Genomic DNA, 26,875 nt, shown 5'->3' on the forward strand with positions numbered 1-26,875 from the left:
ATTTTGAGAATGGGAAACAATTGTATCAGAGGAGAATGGTCATGTTGTTATTTAAATCTGGTTTACTACTGTGCACCTCACTCTTACCTAAAAACTTGACTATGTAGTCACAAACATAAATGTTTAACATTTAAATATCCTTGTATTCACTTTTATACTTCTCAAAAGTACATCTAGGAGCACAAAGGTAAATTGCTAAAAAATCTGATAACAAAACAATAGAGTATAATTTTGCAACTTAATATCTAAAATCGGCAGGGCACCTGGATGGCTCAGTGGCTGAGCGTCTGCCTTTGGCTGGGGTTCTGATCCTGGGGTCCTGGGATGAGTCCCACATCGGGCTCCCCGCGAGAAGCCTGCTTCTCCCTCTGCCTGTGTCTCTCATGAATAGATAAATAAAATCTTTTTAAAAATTAATTAAAATGCAAAATCATCTATGTAGAAAAATTAAGAAGCAGGATACTCCTTTATCCACACTAGCTTGGGTCAAGAGGAGGAGTCATTGCAGGAAGACCCTATATATAGATTATATACGGTACCTAAATGTGCACAACACTTCTGGGGCGAAACTTTGGTGTCTTCATATCAATGTTTAAAACTTCTGAGAAGGCTATTTTCATGAACTACTGTAACCCGACACTTCACTTGCTGATTAAACTTTTCATTTGCCTAGATACGCTCTGAACGCCTCTTATATTAGGTGGACACACAGTTCTGTAGCAGCAGCTGCCCCATAACTACTATTTAATTGCATTTCTCTGATATTCTGGATATACGTTGTCAGAGCATCCTCTTACAAAATGACTCTATTATGTTAAGCCCCAGAAACTGAGTAAGTATATGCATCTAGGTTAATCTTAAGATTGAATATATTAATACCCATATAAACATAGAGAAATCTAGAGACTCCTGGGTGGGGCTCAGTGGGTTGAACATCTGTCTTCAACTTGGGTCATGATCCCAGGGTCCTGGGATTGAGCCGGTGTTGGGCTCCCTGCTTGGTAGAGAATCTGCTTCTCTCTCTCCCTGTCCATCCCTGCTGTTCATTCTCTCTCTCAAATGAATAAATAAAATCTTTAAAAAAATCCAGATTTGTATATCATAAAGTAGAGAATGACTAAATGTTAACTTAGAAGTGTACCCAAGACTGGGATCCCTGGGTGGCGCAGCGGTTTGGCGCCTGCCTTTGGCCCAGGGCGCGATCCTGGAGACCCGGGATCAAATCCCACATCAGGCTCCCGGTGCATGGAGCCTGCTTCTCCCTCTGCCTGTGTCTCTGCCTCTCTCTCTCTCTCTCTCTCTGTGACTATCCTAAGTAAATAAAAATTATTAAAAAAAAATACTAAAAAAAAAAAAAAAAAAAAGAAGTGTACCCAAGACTCACTCTTTAGAAATCAGTCTCCTCTACCGGTTTTAGCATGACTCAGTTTATCCAATTTTTTAATTACAAGAGTTGTATGACCTGTCGGGTATACTTATAAACTTTTGTAAACTCTAGTCTCTTCTCAGTAACAAACCGCTAAAGGAGGAAGAGGAGTTATAGAATCCTCCAAGTACTTAGTCTCTGTTTAACCAAGCACTTCAACTTTTTAGGAGTGGCTAAACAGGATTTTTTAACCTTTTTTTCTTTTTAACACTCCCTAAGTAATGAAACTGAGAAATTTAATTGCCCAGGAAGGGAGGAAAATCCAAATCGGTTCATCTAGAGTTGCTATTTATGTATAAAGAATCTAAAATACTGAAACTCATTTTAAAAATCTTTTTCAAGTGAAAGCTGGTAATTGATGTTAATTTAGTTTCATTTTTTAAGATCAGAAGGACTCTAACCTACATTGGAAGGATGCTACTCTTACCAGAAGTTTAAAGGACCTCTGAAATAGAAACGAGAGAATTTTAAAATATCATCCTAGAAAACTTGCCACTTAGAAGGCCAAGTCTTTATAAATGAAGATAAGCAATGTCTGGATTTAAAAAAAAAAAATGTCTTACTGGAAAGTACTAAATTTTAAAATAAAACAGAGAGATCAGATTTTTACCTTTTAAGCTGAAAGAGGAAAACAATGCTCAAAGTCATACAAAAGCTACAGTGTTTGCAAACTCAGTGCCTTTGTGGCTAGAAGGAAATGAAGGTGTGTGTGTGTGCCACCCTGGAGTATGATCCATTAAAATGCATAGCTGCCATTCAATTCCAGCCAAGTGTAATTCCACGCAGGAATGGGAGCCCAGTGTTGAAAATCTTCTTTTCAATCAGATAATTATGCAAAATCTTTTAATTTTTAAGTATTAACTTTTTTATTATAAAAATCTTAAGGAAAAAAGTCCCAGTTAAGAAAAGGGGTCAAAACAAGTCTATAACCCACATTTAGGCAGGCAGTTTAAGACATGAGAACTAGTTGTTTAAGTCCTAGATATTTACTGGGTATAAATATCTTAAAATAAAATGCTTAGCATTCAGGGAAATTCAACGTTAGAAATAGCCATTCCTGGAAATAGACTTTGGACCTAGAAATGGTGTTTGGAGTTTTAATGGGAAAAAATGGGAAGAAAAGACATGGTAGGACTCTGCAAACATCAGAAAGAAAACAAATATCTCCATCATCTTCTGTTGGGACTTACAAAGTTAAATGTTAGAAGTTTCTTCTTTTTATACCTACAACGGGAATGCTAGAATGGGCTGAGTTACACTATCCCATGGAAAAACGGATCATTGGTTCGAGTATGGTTTCTGAATCTTCTTACAAGGTATTAAGCTCTTTGGAAAATACCATCATATCTCTGACTAGTTTTCAAGAAAAGCAACAGAGAGAATTACAATTACAAAGCACACCGATAACCACGACTAAATATGACTGCTGAAAAGAAGAAACATTTTCCTTAGAAATGATGTGCTGGTATCAAGTAGTTGCTAAGGGTCTGGTCAATTAAAACCAAAGTGGAATTTAACTGGCCATAGTCAAGTATCACTTTTAAAGGTAAGTTAATTTCACCAGATCATTCTGAAAAGGAGTATTCATTACTCCCTCTCCTTTCTAGTTGCGACCCAGATAAAACAAGTATCTGATTTATCTGAATACTATCTTCAAAAAAAAAAAATCTGTTAATTTTATATAACCTTAAAACACTACCCAAACTGGTATGTTCAGGTTTACATAAATATATACGCATATATATTTTTACAATTCCAGAAGTCAAGACACAAGCCCATAGGGGTGTGTGGCCAGGATGGGCCATTTACCTCTGGCTATTGTAGGACTGTTGAGGTGGATGGGTCTCTGTCCTACAGTAACAGCTGTCAGCTTTTAACACCCTTCCCATGAGGAAATCTTTGCCTTTTGTTCAAAACATCTGAACAAAACTCACCTCTGAACTAACAGAGAATATGTTAACAGGACACCTGGACAAAAAGGACTAAGAGAAAGTGATTCTTATAGTCTCTCAGGCTGTTAGTCATCTAGAAACAAGTGAGTCAGCATCCACGGTGTTCAGAAGGTAGAGTTCAGGCTGAGCTGTCAATCCCAGATGGTACTAAAAAAAAAAAAAAAAAGGCAAAGGGTTAGACTGATTTGCAAGTATTTAAATATTGTAACTGGCATGTGAATACCTATAATCAGTACATCAATATAGGTCTTTTCCCAGTACTGCTATATTGATTTTAATCTCAGAATAGAAATAACTTATAGATTCATGAATGATTTATGGCATATAAAACAATAGCTAGCAGCTGAAATAGTTAAGAACTGAGAGAGTGCCAAATGCCCTCAGCAAAATTTGCACTTTGACTATTTTTGTGACATATTTGCCACAGGATAGCTGCCTTTTTTTTTCTTTCTTTTTTTAAAGATTTTATTTATTTAGGATCCCTGGGTAGCTCAGTTGGTTAAGTGTCTGACTTCCACTCAGGTCAGGATCCCAGGGTCCTGGGTTTGAGCCCTATGTCAAGCTCTCGGTTCAATAGGGAGCCTGCTTTTCCTTCTGTCCCCTGCTCAGGCTCTGTGTGTCAAATAAATAAATAAAATATTTTTAAAAAAGGATTTTGACAGAGACAGAGTGTGCATGTGCACAACCAACGAAGGGTGGGGGAGGACAGAGGGAGAGGGAATAGCAGACTCCCCACTGAGCAGGAAGCCAGACTGACTCTGGGACCTGAACTGCTTAACTGACAGACAATCAGACGCCCCAGGATGGCTGCTTCTGATTAGGACATTGAGAGCAAACACACGGAGTGATTCTGTATTCTATTACTGTCTTAGAAATCAAATAAATTCTAAATAACTAAAATAAATATTAAATACTAATTCTAAAGTATTAGAATTAAATACTAATTCTAAATCCTGAGCTCAGTCTAAATCCTGAGCCCTATTATCCAGGCCTCATGATCTTTTGGCACCTGGAGCAGAGAAAAGCCTTTCATTAAGAAAAGAAGAAATGTGGGCAGCCCGGCTGGCTCAGTGGTTTAGCGCTGCCTTCGGCCCAGGGCGTGATCCTAGAGATCAGGGATCGAGTCCCACGTCGGGCTCCCTACATGGAGCCTGCTTCTCCCTCTGCCTGTGTCTCTGCCTCCTTCTCTCTCTCTGTGTCTCTCATGAATAAATAAAATCTTAAAAAAAAGAAGAACGTGCTGGGAGAGGGAAATGACCTATGGGTCCCAAATGTTTGTCAGGCTGAATTGGAATCACGTGGGCTGCTTTTAAAACGCACAGCCAGACACCTTCCTGGAAACTTGAATCTCTATGATTTGTTTTGAACTAGGCTCCAAACCCAGCGTGGAGTCTAGAACCGGGCTTGAATTCATGACCCTGAGATCAAGACCTGAGCTGAGATCCAGTCAGCTGCTTAATTGGATGCTTAACTGATGGAGCCACCCAGGCGCCGCCCTCTTTTTTTTTTTTTTTTTAAGATTTTATTTATTCATTCACGAGACACACACAGAGAGAGGCAGAGAGACACAGGCAGAGAGAGAAGCAGGCTCCATGCAGGGAGCCCGACGTGGGACTCATCCTGGGACTCCAACATCATGCCCTGGGCTGAAGGCAGCGCTAAACTGCTGAGCCACCCAGGCGTCTTTTTCTCCCCCCTCCGAATCCCTATGATTTGTGTTGGGATTTGTGAAGTTGTGGTTTACTCCTTTTCTCTTCCCTACACACAGAGACAATCACTGAATCTCATTTTAGCCCTACTGGTATTACTTAGGGCTCTAGGAATGTTATCACCCCTTGGCATCAAAAGCCTGTGAGTTAATACAGAACGGAGACTGTAAATCTATAGGAGAGTCTATTATAGTATAATGGAAAAGGTACCAGGGTAGGGTTCTAGCTCCAACCTTGCCACCTGTGACCTTGAGCAAGTTCATGTACCCTTTTGGATGGAGCCTTATCCTCCTTTATTTGTAAGAGGGTAGTATATGCTACATTTAAAAATGTTAGTCTTCAACAAATGTAATTTCTTAACACAAATTGCCCCGAATACCTCACAAGCTTGTGATGGCTGCGTAAAGTCGATCCCAGATGAAGCGCAAGATAAAACTATACTAGGAACAGCGGGCTAGGAAATGATTAACATTGGCCTTGGGGCAGAGAGACAACTCTTCAGACAAGTCTCGTTATTCACTTCAAGGTCTTTTTTTTTTTAAATTTTTATTTATTTATTTATGATAGTCACAGAGAGAGAGAGAGGCAGAGACACAGGCAGAGGGAGAAGCAGGCTCCATGCACCGGGAGCCCGACATGGGATTCGATCCCGGGTCTCCAGGATCGTGCCCTGGGCCAAAGGCAGGTGCCAAACTGCTGCGCCACCCAGGGATCCCTCACTTCAAGGTCTTAACATCTCGGATTTTAACCTGAGCAATTGTCAGATACACTATGAATTCACTGCAGCCTTTTCACGAGAGCTGAGGTGGTGGGCTTCCTCATTATATAGTAGGTAAGGGTTGATTACTCCCATGATCCCCAGAGTCACTCAGATGACTTATCAGAACCTCCTTGTTGGCAAACTTTGACATACTGCTCTGAGACACTAAGAAATGGGGCTAAATGACACAGGAATAGGCTAAATACTGTCAAGGGTAGGGAGGTAATGCAAATGAGTAAGCCTAATAGTTCTTAGCTACTATTGGCGTAGGATCACAGAGGGGCCGGCCCTGTCCATTTTCTGTGCTTACCAAAAATCCTTCAAAGTTGTTTCAAATTTAGCACAGGCCAAACAATATTAGCCTACCAGTTGGCAACTTGTTAGCTAAAATATATTTTATCACTAATCAGAATATCACGCAAATGCTCTGATGTGTTCCCGGTATTAAGAACTTGATGTCTTGACCTTGCACAAAGTGTGTACTGTGTATTATATAGGATGGTTTGCGGACGACTGGGTGGCCCAGCAATTAAGCGTCTGCCTTTGGCTCAGGGATGGAATCCCACATCGGGCTCCCTGCATGGAGCCTGCTTCTCCCTCTGCCTGTGTCTCTGCCTCTCTCCCTGGGTCTCTCATGAATAAATACAATCTTTAAAAGAAAAAATAAAGGATAGTTTGGTAATGATATGTGGGCTCTGGAGTTAAGCTATTCAAGTCAAAGTGCCAACTGCTTATTTACCAGCAATGTTATGTGGGGAAGTTATTTTACTTTTTGGCCCTTGGATCTAGGGCTATATCAGCCTCCTCCATAAAGAGGCCGATCCTCTTGTAACAATTAAATGAGGTCATGGGAGTGCTCAGACCAGGACTAGAGATACGGTAGTCAGTGTTAGTGGTTATTAACATTCATAAGCTAAGGTGCCACGAGAAGCCAACATGGTTAGATTCACTGGTCCCATCCAATAAAGGAGCAGAGAGCATTTGAAAGGGCAGGACTAAAAGAAATGTCTCAAATCAGGATATTCAAATTGTTGCATCCTACTGAGTTTTGAAATTAAACTCAAGGTAAGTAGGGAGAGCTAAATGAGTGAGGTCAACACAGAGAACAAAATTCCCAGATTACTTCTATCACGTACGGTATTTGGCTCCAGTAAGACACAGGAAAAGCTTACAGAGAAAGGGAAAATGAAGTTCTGGTGACAACCTTGAGATAAATGAAGTGCTGACTTAGATTTTCCTGTCATTTGTATGGTGACAGGCCCAGTAGTTTACTATTACTGAGCTTTGTCTTTGTTTTTATTAAATGGTGCCAATATTTCCATTTTTATCAGTTCTGCCAAAATGCTATCCATTTTTAAGCTACACAATTTTGGTTTCTCTTTTCAAATACTCATACTTTTTTATTGGCAGCATGTATGGAATATAAAAACCTACTTCAATGGTGAAACAAGACTACAGATAGAAAGGCAAAATAATTTTTTTTTTAGTTTAAATATGGTAATGATATGACCTTTACCAACAGCAAAACTATTTGACTAGAGTGAGTAAACTGGTATTAGTGTTGGGTGTCTGCAATTCATCAAGTCTTCTCAAGACTAAACCTATTTACACCCCCATCCCTTTTTTTTAATTTTATTTTTATTTTATGATAGTCACAGAGAGAGAGAGAGGCAGAGACACAGGCAGAGGGAGAAGCAGGCTCCATGCACCGGGAGCCCGACATGGGATTCGATCCCGGGTCTCCAGGATCGCGCCCTGGGCCAAAGGCAGGCGCCAAACCGCTGCGCCACCCAGGGATCCCCACCCCCATCCCTTTAAAAGAGAAAATCACTAACAATGTGGGCTTAAAATGTCATCCAAGTGGTGGCTGATGTTGCAGTATTTCAAAATAATTTTCAAGGTCAAAAAAATACCCAGGAAACCAAACAGGAAAAGGAAAAAAATTTTAATTACAAACCAAGTTTACATACTGTTAACTGGGCACCAACAGCTTAGTTATAACCACTTGTAATACCACTAACGGGACCTCACAGGAGCCAAACAACATCTCTTCCCACCTGTTAACTCCCGGTGTGCAGTAACAGCACAATTATTTCATGTCACATTTATGGAGAACAAGGACCACTTTACATAAAGTACAAGTGTATACCCTTAACATTCCACAGAAACACTGCACGTGCGGGCACTGGGACACTTCATAAGCATGGTTTATTGCACCCAGAGTACTGGCAGGAGTACATTTTCTTTCTGATGGGATCAAATGGAAGATGGTATGGGAGTATCTTTAACACTGTGAAACACTACACATATAGTATTATAAAATGCCATTTAACTGGGAAGAAATTTTCCATCACCATAAGTCATAAAACTTTTAAAAGAAAACAAGCAGCTTTACCTAAACTTCTAAATATTGTGAATCTGAGACTGACTGGATCCATCCAGACTCAGGGCAAAGGTAGTGTTATCGTACTGTCTTTACAAAGACTTTTTCTTGTCAATTTTGCCTTCACCTGGTACAGCCAGATGAGAGACCAAGAGGTCAGTCCCCGGGATCTTCACAGAATACCCTTAGGTTGTTTGGGGAATGACGACAGGGAGAGGGGCAGATGTGAGGAGGGACAGTTAGGGAAATTTCTCTTTCATGATCGTGTGCCCTATTACTTAAGGGGCTAAAATAAGGTACCGTCAGTTAAACACAGCAGTTTATCCTTAATGCCTTTTAAAGATAATCCATCCAGCCTGTGCTCGACTGTGTGCAAAATGTTAGCAATAATGCATTGAGGGGCTCAGATGAATACAAAGTATCAATCAACCAGGACTCCAGATGGAAAGCTCCAAAAATGAGAAGTCCTTCAATGTCACTCCCATTAATGTTCTCAACAAGTCCATGGTTCTAACAGACCTGTTATTTATCTCCACCAAACAAATGTGATTTGATTTGATTTGATATAATCATATAATCCCAGGCTCCACAGGTAAAAAAAAAAAAAGTCAGAAGTGGCTGAAGAGCAGCAGCTTCGGGCCGAAGGGACCCATGTCCTCTGACTCCAGAGCTCCACCATCTGGTCTCAAAGCTTTTCCCTCTGAGGGAATGGCTGAAGAGAGGTAGCCCAGTGCAACCTTGCTGAGAGAGAACTTTCAACCATAGCGAGTCCCACTGACTTGCTGAGAGAGAAAGAGCTTTGCAACAGTTATGTCCACAGCTCCTGAGATTGCCTTGCAAGTTGTCTTGGGCATGCTTCGGAAAACCATGACAATTCTGGTAGGAGGTGTCTTTTAGGAATAAAACAGATGACTCTTCTTTCCTTAAGCCTTTTCTCCTCATTCCAAAATCTCATGAGAATGTCAGTTCGTAAGTGCTACCATCTTTTTCTATAACCAACCTCCTGAATGAGGAAGGTGAAGGTTTTAAAACTATGTACTCAAGAGTAATACCAGCAGGAAAGCTCTGTACTAACATGAAAGTTAAGAAAATCAGAACTCCCAAGAAAATCCTGATAAGCTTCCATCTCTGAGGAAAATCTGCTCAGTGATTTCCCAAGGTGATTAATAATCACCACCTACATGTAAGCTTTGCTCTTTGTTCGTTTATCATCCTCTTTATGCTTTCTCATCCCTCCTAACTTCCACCAAGAAATTTAAAGTGGAAATAAGGTAAAAGAATCCTGAACCTGAAAGAGGTAGATGTTTCATAATTTTATATTTAATATGGATGAGACCACTTGAGTTGAGACTTAATTTTTTTATGATTAAAATGACTGACAGGGTATGCATAAGGAAAGTATTTCTCAGCCTTTGATCTTTTTATAAACAAAACTTGCATACCCATTCTATAATTACCCATTCTATAATTTGTCTTATGAAAAATTTATTACATTTCTCAATATGTTTTTTTTAAACACGAGCCTGGTTAAGAATCATGCATACACAATTCTCTCTCAAAAGGATAAAACAAATTTGTATTGGAATTATAGCAGCAAATGTCAGTTTTTCAAAGATCCTGTCTAATCCAGTTCCCAGGTTAAGAGGTCAGGAAGAAAAAAAACTCCATCTTCCAAACATCGTGAAATAAAGTCTTTCCCAACAAACAGTTGAGTGCAGTTTGTGCAACAGCACATACTTTTGGCTTTGTTCACACAGTAAACCATAGAAACACACTGGCTCTGATGGCTACCTGTGGGAGATAGGCAGACTGATCCAGTGTTTACTTAGTATAGCCACCAGTGCCTTCTCCTGTCAGCAGGACTTTAGAGATGCTTACCGTGTGCCCACAGTCCAGGAAGGACATGCCCAATGCAATCAAACATTGCCAACCCTGAAAGACAAAGTATGGTCATCATTCACCAACCTCTCTGCAGAGCCCTCTTACCCATCACGATGACTCACATTGCATTGCTGGGATGCAAACCTGCTCTCTTCCTTGAGCATCCAGCTCTGCTCCTCTCCTCTCCTACCATCCAGGTCCCACAAGTCATTCTACCAACCCCACACCTTCTTCAAAACATCCTGGAATCTGCCTTCCTCAACAGTTTCTTCATACTATTTTGAATATCAAAGTCTCTGTTCCTACTGCTTTGTGTTTGTCATTTGTTTCTTTTGTACAACTGGGAGTCCCTGAGGACCACTCTCTTCAGCTCTCCCCCATTCCTCACAATGCAGGCGGAGGTGGAGGTAATGAGTGACAGATTGAGACAACTGGGACTATATCCCCAGCTGCTCTAGGAAGTAAGTGTTTTGGGGCTTAACAGCCGTAAACCACCCTGGAATCAGTCCTCAGCCTAAAAATGGGTCTTCAACAACCTAGAGAGTCTCAGAATGACTGAAGACAACTCAGTGTCTTTGTAACCACTTTGCAGGAAGGAAGGATCCCCTTAACCTCTACAGTGAATTCTTAAAATAATTCCTATCAAGGACATATTCAGTTACTTGGGTTTCCTTGGAGTAAATCCCTAGATTATAGGTTCAGCATAATCTTAGTGCCCAAAGTTTACTGGAAGAAAAGAGGAAAAGATATGCCAATCCAAGATGTAATTTTTCAATAGTCACTAAAGTGATTTTCTCAATCTAGTACTTAACCTGTGGCAGATACTGCCATGGGGACTAGGTAAGTGTTAAAGACATAAGCAGGTCTCCAGCCTCCATCCTTAACCATTTTCTGCAGCAGATAAGGTATAAATTCTGCTGTCCCTAAACCTCCACACTTGCATTTTTTAGAAAACCTGTAGAGAATAGGGAGGTGGGTTTGTTGTTTTTGTCACTAGAACTATTTTCCATTACTGCAAGTAATGTTATAGAAGATTTAGAAAGTAGCAAAAAGAACATATCCATCACAGTACCATTCCAACACAACTATCACTATTTTTTACATAATTTACCTGACTTTTGAAAAAAATTTTGATCATACTGGAATACATTATTCTGCATTCATTTTCTGTGTATCTATGATTTTATAACCATTTTTAAATAACTCTAGAGTAATTCAATGAAAGAATATCATTATTCTTTCTTTAGTAGACAGCTATGAAATGGCAGAGCTGAGCAGGGCTGTGAACTCACATGTATCCCCCAACAAAGCTCTGACATCACACCAACCCCATCTTGTGCCACTCCCTACTTTCTATATTGTTCTTCTAGTTCCCCAAAAACACTATACTTACTCTCTTATCAGAAATTATTAAGAATGAAAGCCAGATGGAAGTGACATAATAGCTCTTAGGAATCAAAATAAATTTTATGATTAAAAATACTGTTTAACCACAGCTAACAATTTCATGTAAACTGTCTAAATAATTTGGATATAAGACTGCTACGTGCTATATATACTATATTATATATATACACATATATATATACACACACAAATAATTGCTATGTGCTCTTTTTGGGTCCTTTCATTTTGGTGTCAGTAAGCCTCATCTCTACCATCTCTGATACCTACATCCCTGGCCCCTCTTGAATGGACTTACCAAGTAAAACACAAAGCTCAGATAAGCCACACAGACCACAGCAGCTACCACATACAATGCCACATGCCCTAGTTCCTGGACATAAACCAGGACAAAGTACATGTTGATGGAACAGACGATAAGGACCAAGATCCCGCCTGCAATCCTCCAGCCTCTGCAAAAGAATCATCAGTCACTGGTGGAATAGTCCAACCCAACCACAAGCAGAAAAAGACACTGTCAGGAAACTGACAGGAGTTAAGAGGCATTTCAAAATGAACTGAAACTTGTTCTTACTATGTCCCAGTTAGATTAAATGAGCCAAAGTGAGACACCAATAGGGAGAAAGAGAGGGGAAAATACTGTCAAATAATCCCTAGTATTTAAGTCTCTAGAATATATAAGCAATAAGTACCTAACAGATGCGACAAATAATTCAAACACCCCATACTCTTTAAAAATGCATATAAAGATGTATATGCTTTTCTCATTAAGATCATTTAACATGGAATTAAGGGGCTTTACACTTCAGCGGCTGAAGCTGAATTAAAGCCCTAAAAGTGGGACTGTCTTGTGCTAGAAATGAAAAATGTGCTTGCCCTCTTCACCACATTCACAGTCTCTGTTCTCTAAGCCAAAGACTGAGAGGCACTCCAGCATTCACCTCTCAAAACATGTGGTTCCCGTACATGACTCATTTCCTGACTGGCCTGTTCAATGAAGACACCCTTCCCCCACATATTTTTGGGGAATTGAGAGAAGTACACTCACAGTCCATTGGCAAAGTCATTCATTACTGGCCGTAAGCTCGTAAATGTGAGGATGGGTATCAGAGCAAAGGGAAGCTGGAAAAGAAAGAATGAAGATCAGATGGGACCACTGGAGATCCATTATCACTCCAAAGAGCAGCACTATTAGCAAAAGGGAAATGCACACCCTGCCTCATCTACTCTGTGAGAAATTACGCCTATCGTCCCAATATGCTCATGCATTATGTTGAAACCTATAGAATGTCATGGACCTAGCATCGATTCTGATCCAGTGTCTTTAAAAATATTCGTATCTGCCTTGTCTTTTTTTTTTTTTTTAAGATTTTATTTATTTATTTCTGAGAATACACAGAGAGGAAAGAGAGAAGCAGAGACACAGGCAGAGGGAGAAGCAGGCACCATGCAAGGAGCCTGATGTGGGACTCAATCCCGGGTCTCCAGGATCAGGCCCTGGGCCGAAGACGGCGCTAAACCGCTTGAGCCACCCGGGCTGCCCTGCCTTGTCTTTTTAACCTCCATAGGACCTAGTAGGATCTTATGTTATTTAATGTTTGCTTGGATTAAAAAATAGTAATTTTATACTCTATATAGCAGATTAATTCCCATTCAACAAGCTTTTCACAAACCAAATCACTTCTAAAAGCTTTTTATTTTTTTTAAAGATTTATTTTTTATTCATTCATTCATTCATTCATTCATTCATTCATGAGACACACACACACACAGAGAGAGGCAGAGACACACACAGGCAGAGGGAGGAGCAGGCTCCACACAGGGACCCTAACGTGGGACTTGATCCCGGGTCTCCAGGATCCGCCCTGGACTGAAGGCTGCGCTAAACCGCTGAGCCACCGGGGCTGCCCCCTAAAAGCTTTTTAGATACCAGGATTCCAAACATTTACTACAGACTGAGACTGTGTGTCTTTCTTTCCCCAGCACTACAGGCTTGGTACATAAGAGCAATACATAATGCTGCCTGATTAAATGGGATGGGAGTTTCCCCATCTTCCCTCCTCACCTGTAAGCTCTGCAGCACATTCAGGAAGTCATTCATCCCTGTCAGATGCTCAACATCCTGGAAGATGGCAACAAGCAGAGTGGGGACGATGGCAATAGAGCGAGTCAGAATCACTCGGGCAAAACGTGACCACCTTAGGTTCAGAAATCCCTGGAAGAGAACACAGAAGCAGGATGAAATGTCTAGAATAGGAAACAAAGAAAGGTTTGGGGAGGCTCTAGAAACATGGGATTAAAAAGTAACAAAAGGGCAATGTTTTCTTCCCCTAATCTATACCAGTCAGAACAGCACATACCTCCATGACAAACTGGCCAGAATAGGTTCCTGTCATGGTGGAGCTCTGTCCTGCGGCCAGGATCCCCACCGCCCAGATGTAGAGTGCAGCAGGCCCAAAGTAACATCCCAGTACAACACCCTGGGAGAAGCAGGGGAGAAAGATGCTGTGTCAGTGATCTGCTTAGACAACACCCAAAACAGAATTTCTCTACAGCATTTCTCCCTCTTCTTTGCTATATACCAAGCCTACAACAAATGCTGTGCTGGGAGCTATCCCAATAGCTAGACTCAGGACCTGATCTTATTTTAGAGGCCCTCGACTTAAATTTTGCTGGATATTCCTTCCTTCTTTTGCTTAGTCTTTCCTCTTCTCCAAGTTCCTAAAGCCTTCATCCTCAACCTAGATCTTAAGTAACATTAAAAAAAAAAGTCTAGGTCAGCCCCGGTGGCTTAGTGGTTTAGCGCCACCTTCAGCCCAGGGCGTGATCCTGGAGACCCGGGACGGAGTCCCACATCAGGGTCCCTGCATGGAGCCTGCTTCTCCCTCTGCCTGTGTCTCTGCCTCTCTCTCTCAATCTCAATCTCTCTTTCTGTCTCTAATAAATAAATAAATTCCTGGGATCCCTGGGTGGCGCAGCGGTTTGGCGCCTGCCTTTGGCCCAGAGCGCGATCCTGAAGACCCGGGATCGATTCCCACGTCGGGCTCCCGGTGCATGGAGCCTGCTTCTCCCTCTGTGTCTCTGCCTCTCTCTCTCTCTCTGTGACTATCATAAATAAATAAAAATTAAAATAAAATAAAATAAAATAAATTCTTAAAAAAAAAAGTCTACACATTTCCCAAATTATATTACTTAATACACTATCTGAAAGTTAGTAACAGGAGTAAAGAGAAAGGTCAAATACATTTGGGAAATACTACATAAAGTATGTATTCTACTCTTGGGAGGTTCATAACATAATCAGCATAAAAAAGACTACTAAGAGGTCCCAAAAAAGAATACTTAAAAAAAAAAAAAAAGAATACTTTACCAGGAACACTCTCTTTAGTATCCTCCAATTAGCATCCTCTAAAACAATATACTACCAACATAACCCTGGGAACTGCTGATACAGTTCATCTTTCAGCTCATCTTCTTTTTTTTTTTTTTTAATTTTTTATTTATTTATGATAGTCACAGAGAGAGAGAGAGAGAGAGAGGATAGGCAGAGGGAGAAGCAGGCTCCATGCACCGGGAGCCCGACGCAGGATTCGATCCCAGGTCTCCAGGATCGTGCCCTGGGCCAAAGGCAGGCGCCAAACCGCTGCGCCACCCAGGGATCCCTCAGCTCATCTTCTATTCCCTCCCATGTAATTCAAAAATGGCTGTCCAGCATCTAGACCTCTGAAATAAATGACACTCCAGGGAAGATAGGTTCAGCTCTGAAGTGAACCCACAAAAAAGATCAGATATTATGCCAAGAATACTGATTCAGGAGCAGTGATCACAAATCTGAATAGGCTTACCCCTTTGTAGATGTCCACAGCCAATGTTGAGTTATCATCAGGAAAAAGGTGAGAGTGGGGACTGCTGCTGTTTCTGCAGACTGCTACCTGGAACACAAAGCAATTTAGGAGCAACTTTTATTTTTGAGGCAAGGACCAGACCAGAAGAGCTCTCCAGCCGATTACAAACTATAGGTCATATTCAAGTCCCCTAGGAGACATAGACTGGAGATAAGACACTGGATACAGGCTGTAACAGGAGCAGGGACTGGCAGCAATGGCACTGGTGGTCTTCCATAATCCTCCAACACCCTCATGCCATCAAAAATATTTACTGAGTTAAAAGTGTGTAAGGTGGGATCCCTGGGTGGCGCAGCGGTTTGGCGCCTGCCTTTGGCCCAGGGCGCGATCCTGGAGACCCAGGATCGAATCCCACGTCGGGCTCCCGGTGCATGGAGCCTGCTTCTCCCTCTGCCTGTGTCTCTGCCTCTCTCTCTCTCTCTCTCTGTGTGACTATCATAAATAAAAATTTAAAAAAAAAAAGTGTGTAAGGTAATATGTGAATTCTGGCTTGTTTTAAGTGATGGCAGAAAGAGAGGGCCCTTAAGAAATATGAGAGAAAAAAAAAAAGAAATATGAGAAGAGTCCTAAGTCAAAGCAGACAGGAGTCAGAGGTCTTATAAATAGGCAATCAGGAATCAAGATGACAGAGAGTTCAAAATGCAAAAGCGTGTATCTTAGCCAGTTTCTATTTTCTGTTTATTGACTCCTCCCTACCTGTCCTCATGACCAAATGGCAGGACAGGTATATAGGCTGGCAGTTGATAAACAGGAAACAAAAGTATATGACAAAGAGCCAAAAAGACATGAAACCACAAACACAACAGCATAGCATGAGGCAATCTTTATTTGTGGCAAACTCGCTTCTGAGCCAACAGCTGTGAAATACGAGTGTAGGTTTGGTCTGCCCCCAGACTCTAGATCCTGACTAGTGCAGTAATAGGGGGCAGCCCTGAGGCTGGAGATAGGCCTCCCCTGAGCTCCAAGTCACTGCCATTTTGCCTACCCCATTCTGGCCTTCACCACCCTCACATTCACTATCACTCATAACCCTGGCTACTCACCACCTGGTCGTTGGTTTTTTCAAAAAATGCTTCTGCAAAGACTGAGACAACAAAGACGTTGATGATGAAGGAAACAAAGAGAGCAATGCAGGATTCAATGAAAAAGTACTTATTAGCTTCTCGAACTTCCTGCTTATTGGCTCGGTTTATCTGTCTGGACTAGAGAGATAAACAGTAACAGTCATTTTTTGGTTAGATTAAGTTTCCCTGTAATATTTCATGAACTTGGAGTTAGCTGGAAGATTTAGAGGGCAAACAATTGACAATATAAAATGTGAGAAAACTTACTTACATCCCAGTTCATTAAGTGACTAAGAACTTCATGACCCTTTGACGGCACATTCTCCAAACAGGAAAATGATGACTATGTGCTACTGAGCTCTCAGTTACTGTGGTTAGAAGAACCACTGACATACAAAAACCACCTGATGTTCAGTCCTAAGAACCTTAATCATAAAGGCCTCTGAAATCTCCCAGCAAACTACTACATAAAACTGACTGATGAAACCTGGGTTGGGTTCTTTGCTCCTGATCTCCTCAAGGGACTCAGGCTTTTGAGATTTAAATAAAAGAGACTTGGTGTACTTATGGACCTTTTACGAAGAATTTTAGTCCCAGTTTCTCTGTGGGGTCACTTATTTCTGGTCACTTTTGTGACAAAAACAGTCTGGGTGAAGTTTATAAACATCCAACAGTGAAAAAACCTTTTGCTCCTTCAGGGCTCTAACACTTTTAAAATAAGTGTGTCCTCTGCAACTAAAGGAAACATGAACTATCTGGAGGGCACAGATGGAAGGGCCATGCTCACCTTGACTAATGCAGAATGCAGGTACATATTGTGTGGCATGATGACAGCTCCCACGATGCCCACAGCCTGCTCAATCTGTGGGGTGTGACAGCCTGAACAGGATGGCAGGAACATGCCCTTGAGTACCTGGCTCTGGCTGGGTTTCACTGTAAAATACTACATACCAACATAATAACTATTAGAATATGAGACCAGTGGAGGAACATTAGTACTAGGAAACACTCAACATCCATTGCTCCTTACAACACTTTCTTCAACAACCAAGCAGTGTGAGGGACTTGCTGCCAGACGTCTGAGAATTCAGGACTGGGATATCCAGATATTTCATGTCATATTTTAGATATACAAAATAGATATGTGGAGAAGGTCATTAATATTCTTTTTTTTAAGATTTTATTTATTTATTCATGAGAGACACACAAAAAAAGAGAGAGAGAGAGGCAGAGACACAGGCAGAGGGAAAAGCAGGCTCCCTGCAGGGAGCCCGATGTGGGACTCGAACCTTGGTCTCCAGGATCACGCCCTGGGCTGAAGGCAGCGCCAAACCGCTAAGCCACTGGGGCTGCCCAGGTCATTAATATTCTAAAGAAATACATGGCTAGTAAGGGCCTCATTGACATTAGCTTCATAATCACTCCTAGGATACAGATCCAAGAATATAGTCAATTCTGGATTATCCACAATTATTCCTCTATTCAGGACACCTGGGTGGCTCAGTGGTTGAACATCTGCCTTTGGCTCAGGGCGTGATCCTGGAGTCCTGGGATTGAGTTCCAGATCGGGCTCCCTGCAGGGAGCCTGCTTTTCCCTCTGCCTATGTCTCTGCCTCTCTCGGATAAATAAAATCTTTAAAAAATAAAAAGATAAAAAAATAAAAGTTTAACCAGGCCAAACTGGCTAAACAAAGAGTTTATAACAACTAAACACGGAAAGCTACTATTCTTGCATATAATGGTTCTGATTCCTAGGAGTATCTGGGTTGGGGCAAAAACTAGAAAGCATATACTATATCCTTTATAGTTTATTTTTTTTTAATTTTATTTATTTATGATAGTCACACACAGAGCACAGAGAGAGAGAGAGAGAGAGAGAGAGAGAGAGGCAGGCAGAGACATAGGCAGAGGGAGAAGCAGGAGCCTGACGTGGGATTCGATCCCGGGTCTCCAGGATCGCGCCCTGGGCCAAAGGCAGGCACTAAACCACTGCGCCACCCAGGGATCCCTATAGTTTCATCAACTGTTGCAACACAGAGAAAGTTCAAGCTACAGTTGGTATAAGCCAGGATAAGCAAAACCAGAATCTCTCCAAGTTAACCCCACCAGGAATAATCCTGCAACTCCCTCCTTAATCCTCTCCAACACTGCTGTATCATGGGACTGGCCAAATTGAAAGCAGGGAGTCTAGTCTACCAAGTCCTAAAAAAAAAAAAAATCTAATCATTTTTTACCTATGAGCCCCAGTAGCCCTTCCCAGAGGCTTTAGATCTTTGCTATAGATCATATTTCTTCAAAATTGGCCTAGGCTGAATTGGCTTTTTGTTAACACATGTGATACAATTAAACATCCTAGCATTATACAGTCTTAAAAGAAAAGACAAGAGAACAGTCTTTTTTGGTTATGTTGATGAATTGCCAGCAACACTTGCCTCATATCCAAATGTGAGGGCCATAATGGTGATGAGAAAGCCAAAAAATGCTTCTAGCTTCCGTAAGCCTAAAGGGGAAAATGCAACAGTTAGCTCACGAAAGGCAGACTTCTCCATCAGCCATATCATGGATGGAAAGTAACTCCTCTGACTGAGCCCTGCATTCCCACTCTCCTTACCATATTTGTCCAAGAAGAGAAATACGAAGGTATCTGCAATCGTGATGAGAACTCCACCCCACAGAGGAACCCTAGGTCAGAGATAAGAAATGGAGATTAAAGGAAAGAAAGGAAACGTTGGGAAACACTACCAACAGCTCTCCAGATACACAACACTTGGAGAAGCAAGGATTGGCAGGAGCGGGGACAGTGGCAGGAGGTCAGACCTGGCATATTTTAGAATCACAGCCCCATGTGAATTAACTACATTCATTCCAAATGCTGTCTACTAAGTCAGACACTTAAAATATAAAGCTGAAAAGTACAGGTCTTACCCCTCTAGGAGCTCACTGTCTAGTGGGACAAACTGATATACAAATAAATAATTGTAACACACAATGTTGCACACTGTATAATAGATGTATGACAGGACAGGAGAACATGGAACATATAGAGCCTACAGCTGCTGGAAGAGAAGGTGGCTCCAGAAAGGTTCCACAGAAAAAAATAATACTTGAATCTTGAAAATGGAAAATCAGTTTGGTTTTTGTTTTTACATTTGCCTTGAAATATAGCAAAATAATACTTTCTGGAGGAAAACCCCCTCACCTTCCTACAGACAGGAGATTGATGGCAATGGCTGAGCCAATAACTTCTTGCATATCTGAGCCAATGATAGCCAGCTCCACCATCAGCCATAGGATAATTCGTGGGACCTAAATACCAAACAGCAGAAAGACATGGTTCTAATTAATCATTTCTAAGAACTTTCCCTACAGTTTGGAATTCACATTCAGCACTGACCCATCAATAGTACACCATAATGCTTCAGTCTAGTGATGAAGTACCAGAACTGGGCTCCACCTGGTCCATCACTGCACTGCGGACCCCGGGGAGAAAGCACCACTTCTATGTGGTGGTGCCTATGAGCCAAGGTCAGAGCAGCAGCTGATCCTAATTTTTTTTCTTACCTTCCACTCAACAAAGGAACAGAATTTCTAATCATTAATTTCCACTTAATTTCCTGCCTAAAAGCAATCCAAAAGTTTTAGGGGAAAACGAGGATGCTAATATGGTCAAAATATTGTTTAGGAGAGAATAGAAAATGACCACAGAAGAAAATATCCTGATTGTGGCTAAAGAGAGAAAACAAAAATGAAGAGGCTGGGGTCATCCTTAATGTAATGATAATACACAAGCAAGTAAAGAACGACAAATACATAAAGGGACTCAGCAAACTGGTTGAAATTGCATGGCATATAAAACAGGAACCCAGCCTGGTCAAACAATCCAGCTGAAAGACAAATTTCGTTAATACTAGCTCACTGAGGCCAAGAAGAAGAAAAGAACAAAACAAAACAGGGGATCCCTGGGTGGCGCAGCGGTTTAGCGCCTGCCTTTGGCTCAGGGCGCGATCCTGGCGACCCGGGATCGAATCCCACATCAGGCTCCCGGTGCATGGAGCCTGCTTCTCCCTCTGCCTGTGTCTCTGCCTCTCTCTCTCTATCTGTGTGACTGTCATAAATAAAAATAAAAAAAAAAAAAGAACAACAAAACAAAAAAACCCCACCTTCTAGGACATACTACACAAAAAAATTGTCACAAAAAACAACTGTTAAGATACATGAAGAGAGAAATTATAAATTACTAAGATTTTTCTGAGAAGCATAAATGGGGGAGAAAGCAGATAAGGATAGTTTCTCACAGCCAGGAGAGGAGATTAAACATTTAGGACAAACCAGAAGCAGATCATGGTCTTATCTAAAGATGAAGGTAGGTTAAAACTATCTTCCAGATAGGGTCCTCCTGCCTTAGGCAGCAATAAGGACCAAAATGTCCAGAAAAAACCTGTGGAAGACAGTGTAACCTCCAGGGTCAGGGTTAATTAAAAAAAAAAATTACAAAGATCCTGCCACATAGAGTTTGTAATAAAAAGGAAAATCTTGTTTTTCAAAATGATGACAAAGTCAAACAAAAAAGAAAATATGTGTAACAGTAATACGAATGTATGAATGAAAGTGCTTAGAGTAATCCCACCCCTCCATGGGCTGGGCACTGCCAGATGTTAGAAGGCAGAATGAATGGTAAACATCTATTCAGACTGAATTTTTCTAAGGAAGCTTTCTGGCAAAAAGTGAATCTCAAGTTAAATTCTTAGAAGGAGTACAGAAATATGGGTTGGCAGCAAGAGGGGCTATAGAATTTCCCTTGGGACTTAGCCTTAGGGCCACTGACCACCAAGTCCTCCACTATTTCAATATACCACGAAGCCAGCACATTCGGCCACACACACAGGTTCCTCTGAGATGAGAGACAAACAGAACACCACATTGCTCACCTTCGGGTACTGACGGTGACACACTTCAGCAAGATGCAGCCCTGTGACCACTCCCAGCCGAGCTGCAAGGCGCTGGAGCAGGAGGCCCACGATGGTGGCCAAGAGAAGAACCCAAAGCAACTAGACAGGAACAAAATCCCATCATAACACTCATTAGACAAGTAGGGTGTTTTCATTTGGTTGGTTGGCAATGTGAATGAAAGAGCCCAGGTCAGGAATCAAATGACCTGAGTTCTGTATCAGGTTCTGCCCAAACCTTTCTGAGCCTTAAGTTTCTCCCATCTATGGTTGTTTCTCCTTTGTTTAAGGAAAACTATGTGGAGTGGATAAAACAGAATAAATGTTAAAGCTAACTCTGTATATAAAATAAAATTTAAAAACCACACTGGGACGCCTGGGTGGCTCAGCGGTTGAGTGTCTGCCTTTGGCTCAGAGCGTAATCCTAGGGTCCTGGGATCGAGTCCCGCATCGGGCTCCCTGCATGGAGCTTGCTTCTCTCTCTCTCTCTGCCTATGTCTCTGCTTCTCTCTCTGTGTGTGTCTCTCATGAATAAATAAATAAAATATTAAAAAAAAATTAAAAACCACAGATTAGAAAACAGTTGTCACCTAAGTGTCACTGCCAATGAACTGTCTGCAAGTAACCCCCAAGGGCTATCTAACAAGGAGGGTAGGGGGAAAGGACATGAGGGTGTACTGTGTGTGTTTAAAAGGGATAGGGGTAGGACTATATGTTCACCTTAAATCCAGCCACTGCTCCAGACTGCAAATCAGATTCAATGTTTCCTGGATCCAAGTAGGCAATGCTCATAAGAAAGCCAGGTCCCGTGAAAGCCCAGAGTTTACGAAAACTAAAACAAGAATACTGTACAAGAGAGGAAGAGATCAAACTGATTATCACATCCAAACTACTGATTTAATTTATTTGTAATTTTATCACATATAAAACAACACTATCAGCTGCACAAGAACAAAGAATTTAGGATGTCAGATACTGGGTATATCCAAGTTCAACTTCTATCTTACCCACTTCTTATCAATAAACTAGCCACTTCTATGTCCAAATAGGAGCTCTTCCCTTCCCTGCTCTTTCCATTAATCAGCCTCTCATTCTAAAACCTGAGTAACAATATTAGTACCCTTGTGCCCAACCACTACTCAAAAGGGACAAAAGCCACTGTAAAAAAAAAGAACATGAAATTCGTACTTTCCAGATCAAAAAATAATCACTAGGGGATCCCTGGGTGGCGCAGCTGTTTGGCGCCTGCCTTTGGCCCAGGGCGCGATCCTGGAGACCCAGGATCGAATCCCACGTCGGGCTCCTGGTGCATGGAGCCTGCTTCTCCCTCTGCTGTGTCTCTGCCTCTCTGTCTCTGTGACTATCATAAATTAAAAAAAAAAAAAAAAAAAAAAATCACTAGTACAATGTGGCAACTGTTTTCAAGGCCCTCCTTTTCCTAAATAGTTACTATAAACAGTTACTTTGATTACAAAAGTGTCTTCAGAGATTGCTTGCCAAAATTAGATCGGAGGCTGCTGATCTTGAGTCCAGCAGACTTTCCACTTGCAAGTCTTCCCAAAATAGCATATTCTTCCAAGGATTTGCCACTAACCTCCTCCTCAGGAATGGCAATCTTCTCATCAAAGTAGGTGGTAAAGGGCTCCTGTGAGTGCTCAGTTGACTGGGGAAGAGATGAGTTACTGTAGGCAGGGTTGAGGGTACCAAGACTGGGAGAGTCCCCATGGTCTCCAGAAGCATCATCTAAATTAACAGATTTAAGAAGAAATAAAAATGAACAAAATACACTAACAACTTGTCCTTAGTAACTTTCACATAAAATCTTTTAATACTTAAATGCACAAGACCAACCTGGCTCTATTCAATTTATTTCTAATATTTTATTTTCTTCTATATTTTTAATAAATTAATTCTTGGGACGCCTGGTGGATCAGCGATTGTTTGTCTGCCTTTGGCTCAGGGTGTGATACCAGAGTCCTGGGATCGAGTCCCACATCGGGCTCTCTGCATGGAGCCTGCTTCTCCCTCTGTGTCTCTGCCTCTCTGTCTCTCATGAATGAATAAAATCTTTAAAATTAACTAATTCTTAAATAGTATATTCACATGGATGCAAATTCAGAAAATAAAAAAAAACTTAGGGTAAAAAAACTCCCTCTCACTCCTCTTCTCTAGTCACTCTGCTCTAGATCAGTTTTAATGCTTATCTCACAATGGTTTTCCTACTTTCACATTTCTCTATTCCCAGCTGGCAATTTTTTACAATCATTTCATTTTCTTCTAAAAACACTAATGGGGATCCCTGGGTGGCGCAGCGGTTTGGCGCCTGCCTTTGGCCCAGGGCGCGATCCTGGAGACCCGGGATCGAATCCCACATCGGGCTCCCGGTGCATGGAGCCTGCTTCTCCCTCTGCCTGTGTCTCTGCCTCTCTCTCTCTCTCTGTGACTATCATAAGTTAAAAAAAAATAATAATAAAATAAAATAAAATAATTAAAAAAAATAAAAATAAAAATAAAAAAAAATAAAAACACTAATGCCCAAGGCTCAAAATATAACATTCCCAGACTAGCCAGCCACACGGGTAACCTAAGATCCTAACTTTCAGAAGAAAAGAACTAGGTCTGTCTAGGGGGTTACTACCCTCCTCCCCTACCCCATCCATTACTTTGTAGGACTTAGCAAAAGAATCATTCTTGGGATGCCTGGGTGGCTCAGTGGTTGAGCATCTACCTTTGGCTCAGGGTGTGATCCCAGGGTTCCAGGATCAAATCCTGCATCAGGCTCCCTGCAGGGAGCCTGCTTCTCTGCCTCTCTCTGTGTGTCTCTCATGAATAAAAAAAAGAAAAAATCTTTAAAAAAATCATATTTGGGCATTATAACTCTGTCAGGTTTCTCAAAAAAATTTGGAAGTTGAAAAATCCTGCCACAGGCTAAAATCTGAAGCTGCAGGAAAATCACCAAACAGGAACCCTTTGCCTCCTGACTAAGCCCTGCAGTGCAGAGCTTCAGGTCATGGGGTGTGGGCACCCTCGTGACAGGAGGGCTCATCTTAGACTGCTTATCAGTGTTTCCCTGAGTCCTGAACTTTACAGGTAATCTTAAATGCTGGGAAACGGAAGGTCTGGGAGAAAAGGGCTAATCGCCAGGACACAAAGCCCAGTCTGGTAGCTATCAATGGCAATTTCAAACCACAGAGCTCTAATGTCAGGGTTTCCAAGAAATCCTTGCAACGTCCAGTTAGAAAAACAAAAGCTTTCTTTCTACAGAGAGCTGACCCACATCGTGTGAAATGGCCCTGAACTGATGGCGAAATATAAAGAAAAGGAATGAAAATTCTAAAGGGGAAATTTAGAATTAGGAAGGATTAGTGAGAACATTCAAGAAGCTCTAATGGAATATACAGTTTAATGTGCTTGCTTGATATTTTCCTGCTCCTTTTGTAAGTATCCGCAGTGCTGTGAAGAGTCAAAGCCTTCTCAAGGTTTTTATGCCAGGCCTGTGATTAAGACTTGCCCTTACAAGCATTACTGCAACAAACCAAACTTGCAGCTAATCTTGGCTCATCTCAGAACTGGAAATAAGATATGAGACAGATCTCCATGGTTATAAAGTCATTTTCATTTACAGCCTAAGCGACTAGACGGTGACTGGACTGGACCTGATTGGAGCGGGTCTCTATGATGATACTATTAGCGAGGAAGAGGAGTTAAGGACAATTTTTGTTGCATAGATGACAAGAAGGAAAATATGGTCAATTTCTATTATTGATTTAAAACTAATTCCAAGTAAAAATCAAACAATAACACAAAGCCGTAAATTACCATCTGCCATCTTCTGCTCAGGACCCAACACCATGGTGGACGCCTGAGTGTCTGATTTCTTAGAATAGGTTTCTGGAAAGGAGAAAGGAGACAGGAATCAGCAAGAACTGACTAACAAGTTCAGTATCAGCATTCTGTTACTCTGTACAACTGACCAATACTAGATTAAAAGAGTAATTCTTCTATTAATAATTAGTTTTCAGAATACGATTAAGAGATATTTAATAAAGGGACGCCTGGGTGGCTCAGTGGTTGAGTGTCTGCCTTTGGCTCAGGTTGCGATCCCAGGCTTCTGGGATCGAGTCCCACTTCAGACTGCCTGTGGGACTTCTCCCCCTGCCTCTGTGTCTGCCTCTCTCTGTTTCTCATTAATAATTTTTTTTTAAAGAGAGATTTAATAAAAATGAAAAAGTCTTAATCACCTTTTTGCTAGCAAGACTTCAAAACCAAACTGAAACAAAAGGTACTTCAGGGAAGTAGGCAAATACTTTTTAAAAAGCATTCAGAGAGAAGCTGCTAGGCAAACCCCAGTCCCTGCCTTTGTTTCCAGATTAACTCAAATATTTATTTAAAACTAGATTGATTTCCCCCAACTTGTACAAGTTTTTAAGGACAAAGATCTAGGAGTCTTTCTGATCTAAGAAACAATTTGAGCTCATGATTGAATTTTCTGGGAAGGGGAGAAAAGCAGCTCACCACTGTACTACTCATGGAGGGCCATTATTTCCCAGCCTCCCATTTCCCTGAGGAGAGACTTCTCCTATAAAGTTTCTCATTCCCCAACCCTTCAACAATCAGGAGAAGAAACTAATCACTATGACCCTCCCTTCCTGGGCTCTCAGGGAGAGATGAGGCACCAGGAGGCCTAGGCATAGTCAGCAGGATGCCAGTACTTCTCTCTATCCTTCAAGGGGTTTGGGGACGAGGGGTTGTCCCAGAGGTCTAGCAACCTGTTGGGTTAAGTTTAACTGGGGAGAGAGGAGGATGGGAGTAAGCCCATTTGGCCAGAGATCTATGGAGTATTCTCCAGTCAACCCTGCCAATAAAACTTTTAGTTGAGGTGCCTGGATGGCTCAGCCTCTTTTGCCTTTGCCTCAGGTCATGATCCCAGAACCCCACGATCTGCTCAGCTGGAAGCCTGCTCTCCCTCTCCCTGCCACCCCCACAGCTTGTGTTCGTTTTCTGTCAAATAATAAAATCTTAAAAAACAAAAAACAAAACCCAAAACACCTAGTCAACAAACTAGAAGCTCTACTGTTTCCACTGTCTACAGAACATAATTAGAGCAGGAAACAGAGTGAGTCAGTTATGCTTGGTGAGCTGCACAGTATTTAATCTCCATGAAAATGTAAGATCCATACAGAAGCAGTTGGTATTACAACAGTTTTGCTCTCTAGAACCATACCACAAGATTGTTTCAGTCACATTTAACTATATTAATGAAAAGATCAAGTTGAAATACAAGCAACCAGAATCAATCCAGCAATACTTTGATAATTATGATTAATATAGCTTTGATATTCTAGCTCACCCTCAGCCTCAACCCTTCTTCCGAATCCAGTAAGTTTCTTCCTGTCAAACAGTAATCAACAGAAAATATAGTGCTCTTGATTAAATGTACTGTAA

At 41.4% G+C, this 26,875-nt stretch overlaps 1 protein-coding gene across 5 annotated transcripts in view; it reads right to left on the minus strand.

Annotated features, from left to right (window-relative positions):
• Positions 1–26,875, minus strand: part of SLC11A2 (solute carrier family 11 member 2) — a 62,010-nt gene that overhangs the window by 23,403 nt on the left and 11,732 nt on the right. For 2 of the 5 annotated variants that reach the window (XR_008665974.1, XR_008665975.1), the window contains exons 2-17: positions 25,250–25,321; positions 23,025–23,173; positions 22,151–22,276; positions 21,413–21,532; positions 19,684–19,790; positions 19,096–19,166; positions 18,917–18,984; positions 17,272–17,427; positions 16,464–16,622; positions 15,361–15,447; positions 13,876–13,995; positions 13,581–13,730; positions 12,564–12,637; positions 11,814–11,967; positions 10,109–10,162; positions 3,361–3,525 (exon numbers count right to left, since the gene is read on the minus strand). Coding sequence is in view for 3 of the 5 variants with exons in the window: in XM_055336986.1 (XP_055192961.1) it covers positions 3,448–3,525; positions 10,109–10,162; positions 11,814–11,967; positions 12,564–12,637; positions 13,581–13,730; positions 13,876–13,995; positions 15,361–15,447; positions 16,464–16,622; positions 17,272–17,427; positions 18,917–18,984; positions 19,096–19,166; positions 19,684–19,790; positions 21,413–21,532; positions 22,151–22,276; positions 23,025–23,173; positions 25,250–25,321 (1,745 nt within the window). In the remaining 2 variants the exon portion in view is untranslated. Of the gene's footprint in view, positions 1–1,997; positions 3,526–7,780; positions 9,234–10,108; positions 10,163–11,813; positions 11,968–12,563; positions 12,638–13,580; positions 13,731–13,875; positions 13,996–15,360; positions 15,448–16,463; positions 16,623–17,271; positions 17,428–18,916; positions 18,985–19,095; positions 19,167–19,683; positions 19,791–21,412; positions 21,533–22,150; positions 22,277–23,024; positions 23,174–25,249; positions 25,322–26,875 lie in introns of those variants that run through there. The other 3 variants (XM_055336986.1, XM_055336988.1, XM_055336987.1) reach the window with 2 other exon arrangements.

This window comes from Nyctereutes procyonoides, unplaced genomic scaffold (genome assembly GCF_905146905.1).
Source record: "Nyctereutes procyonoides isolate TBG_1078 unplaced genomic scaffold, NYPRO_anot_genome, whole genome shotgun sequence".
In the NCBI taxonomy this organism is placed as follows: Eukaryota; Metazoa; Chordata; class Mammalia; order Carnivora; family Canidae; genus Nyctereutes; species Nyctereutes procyonoides.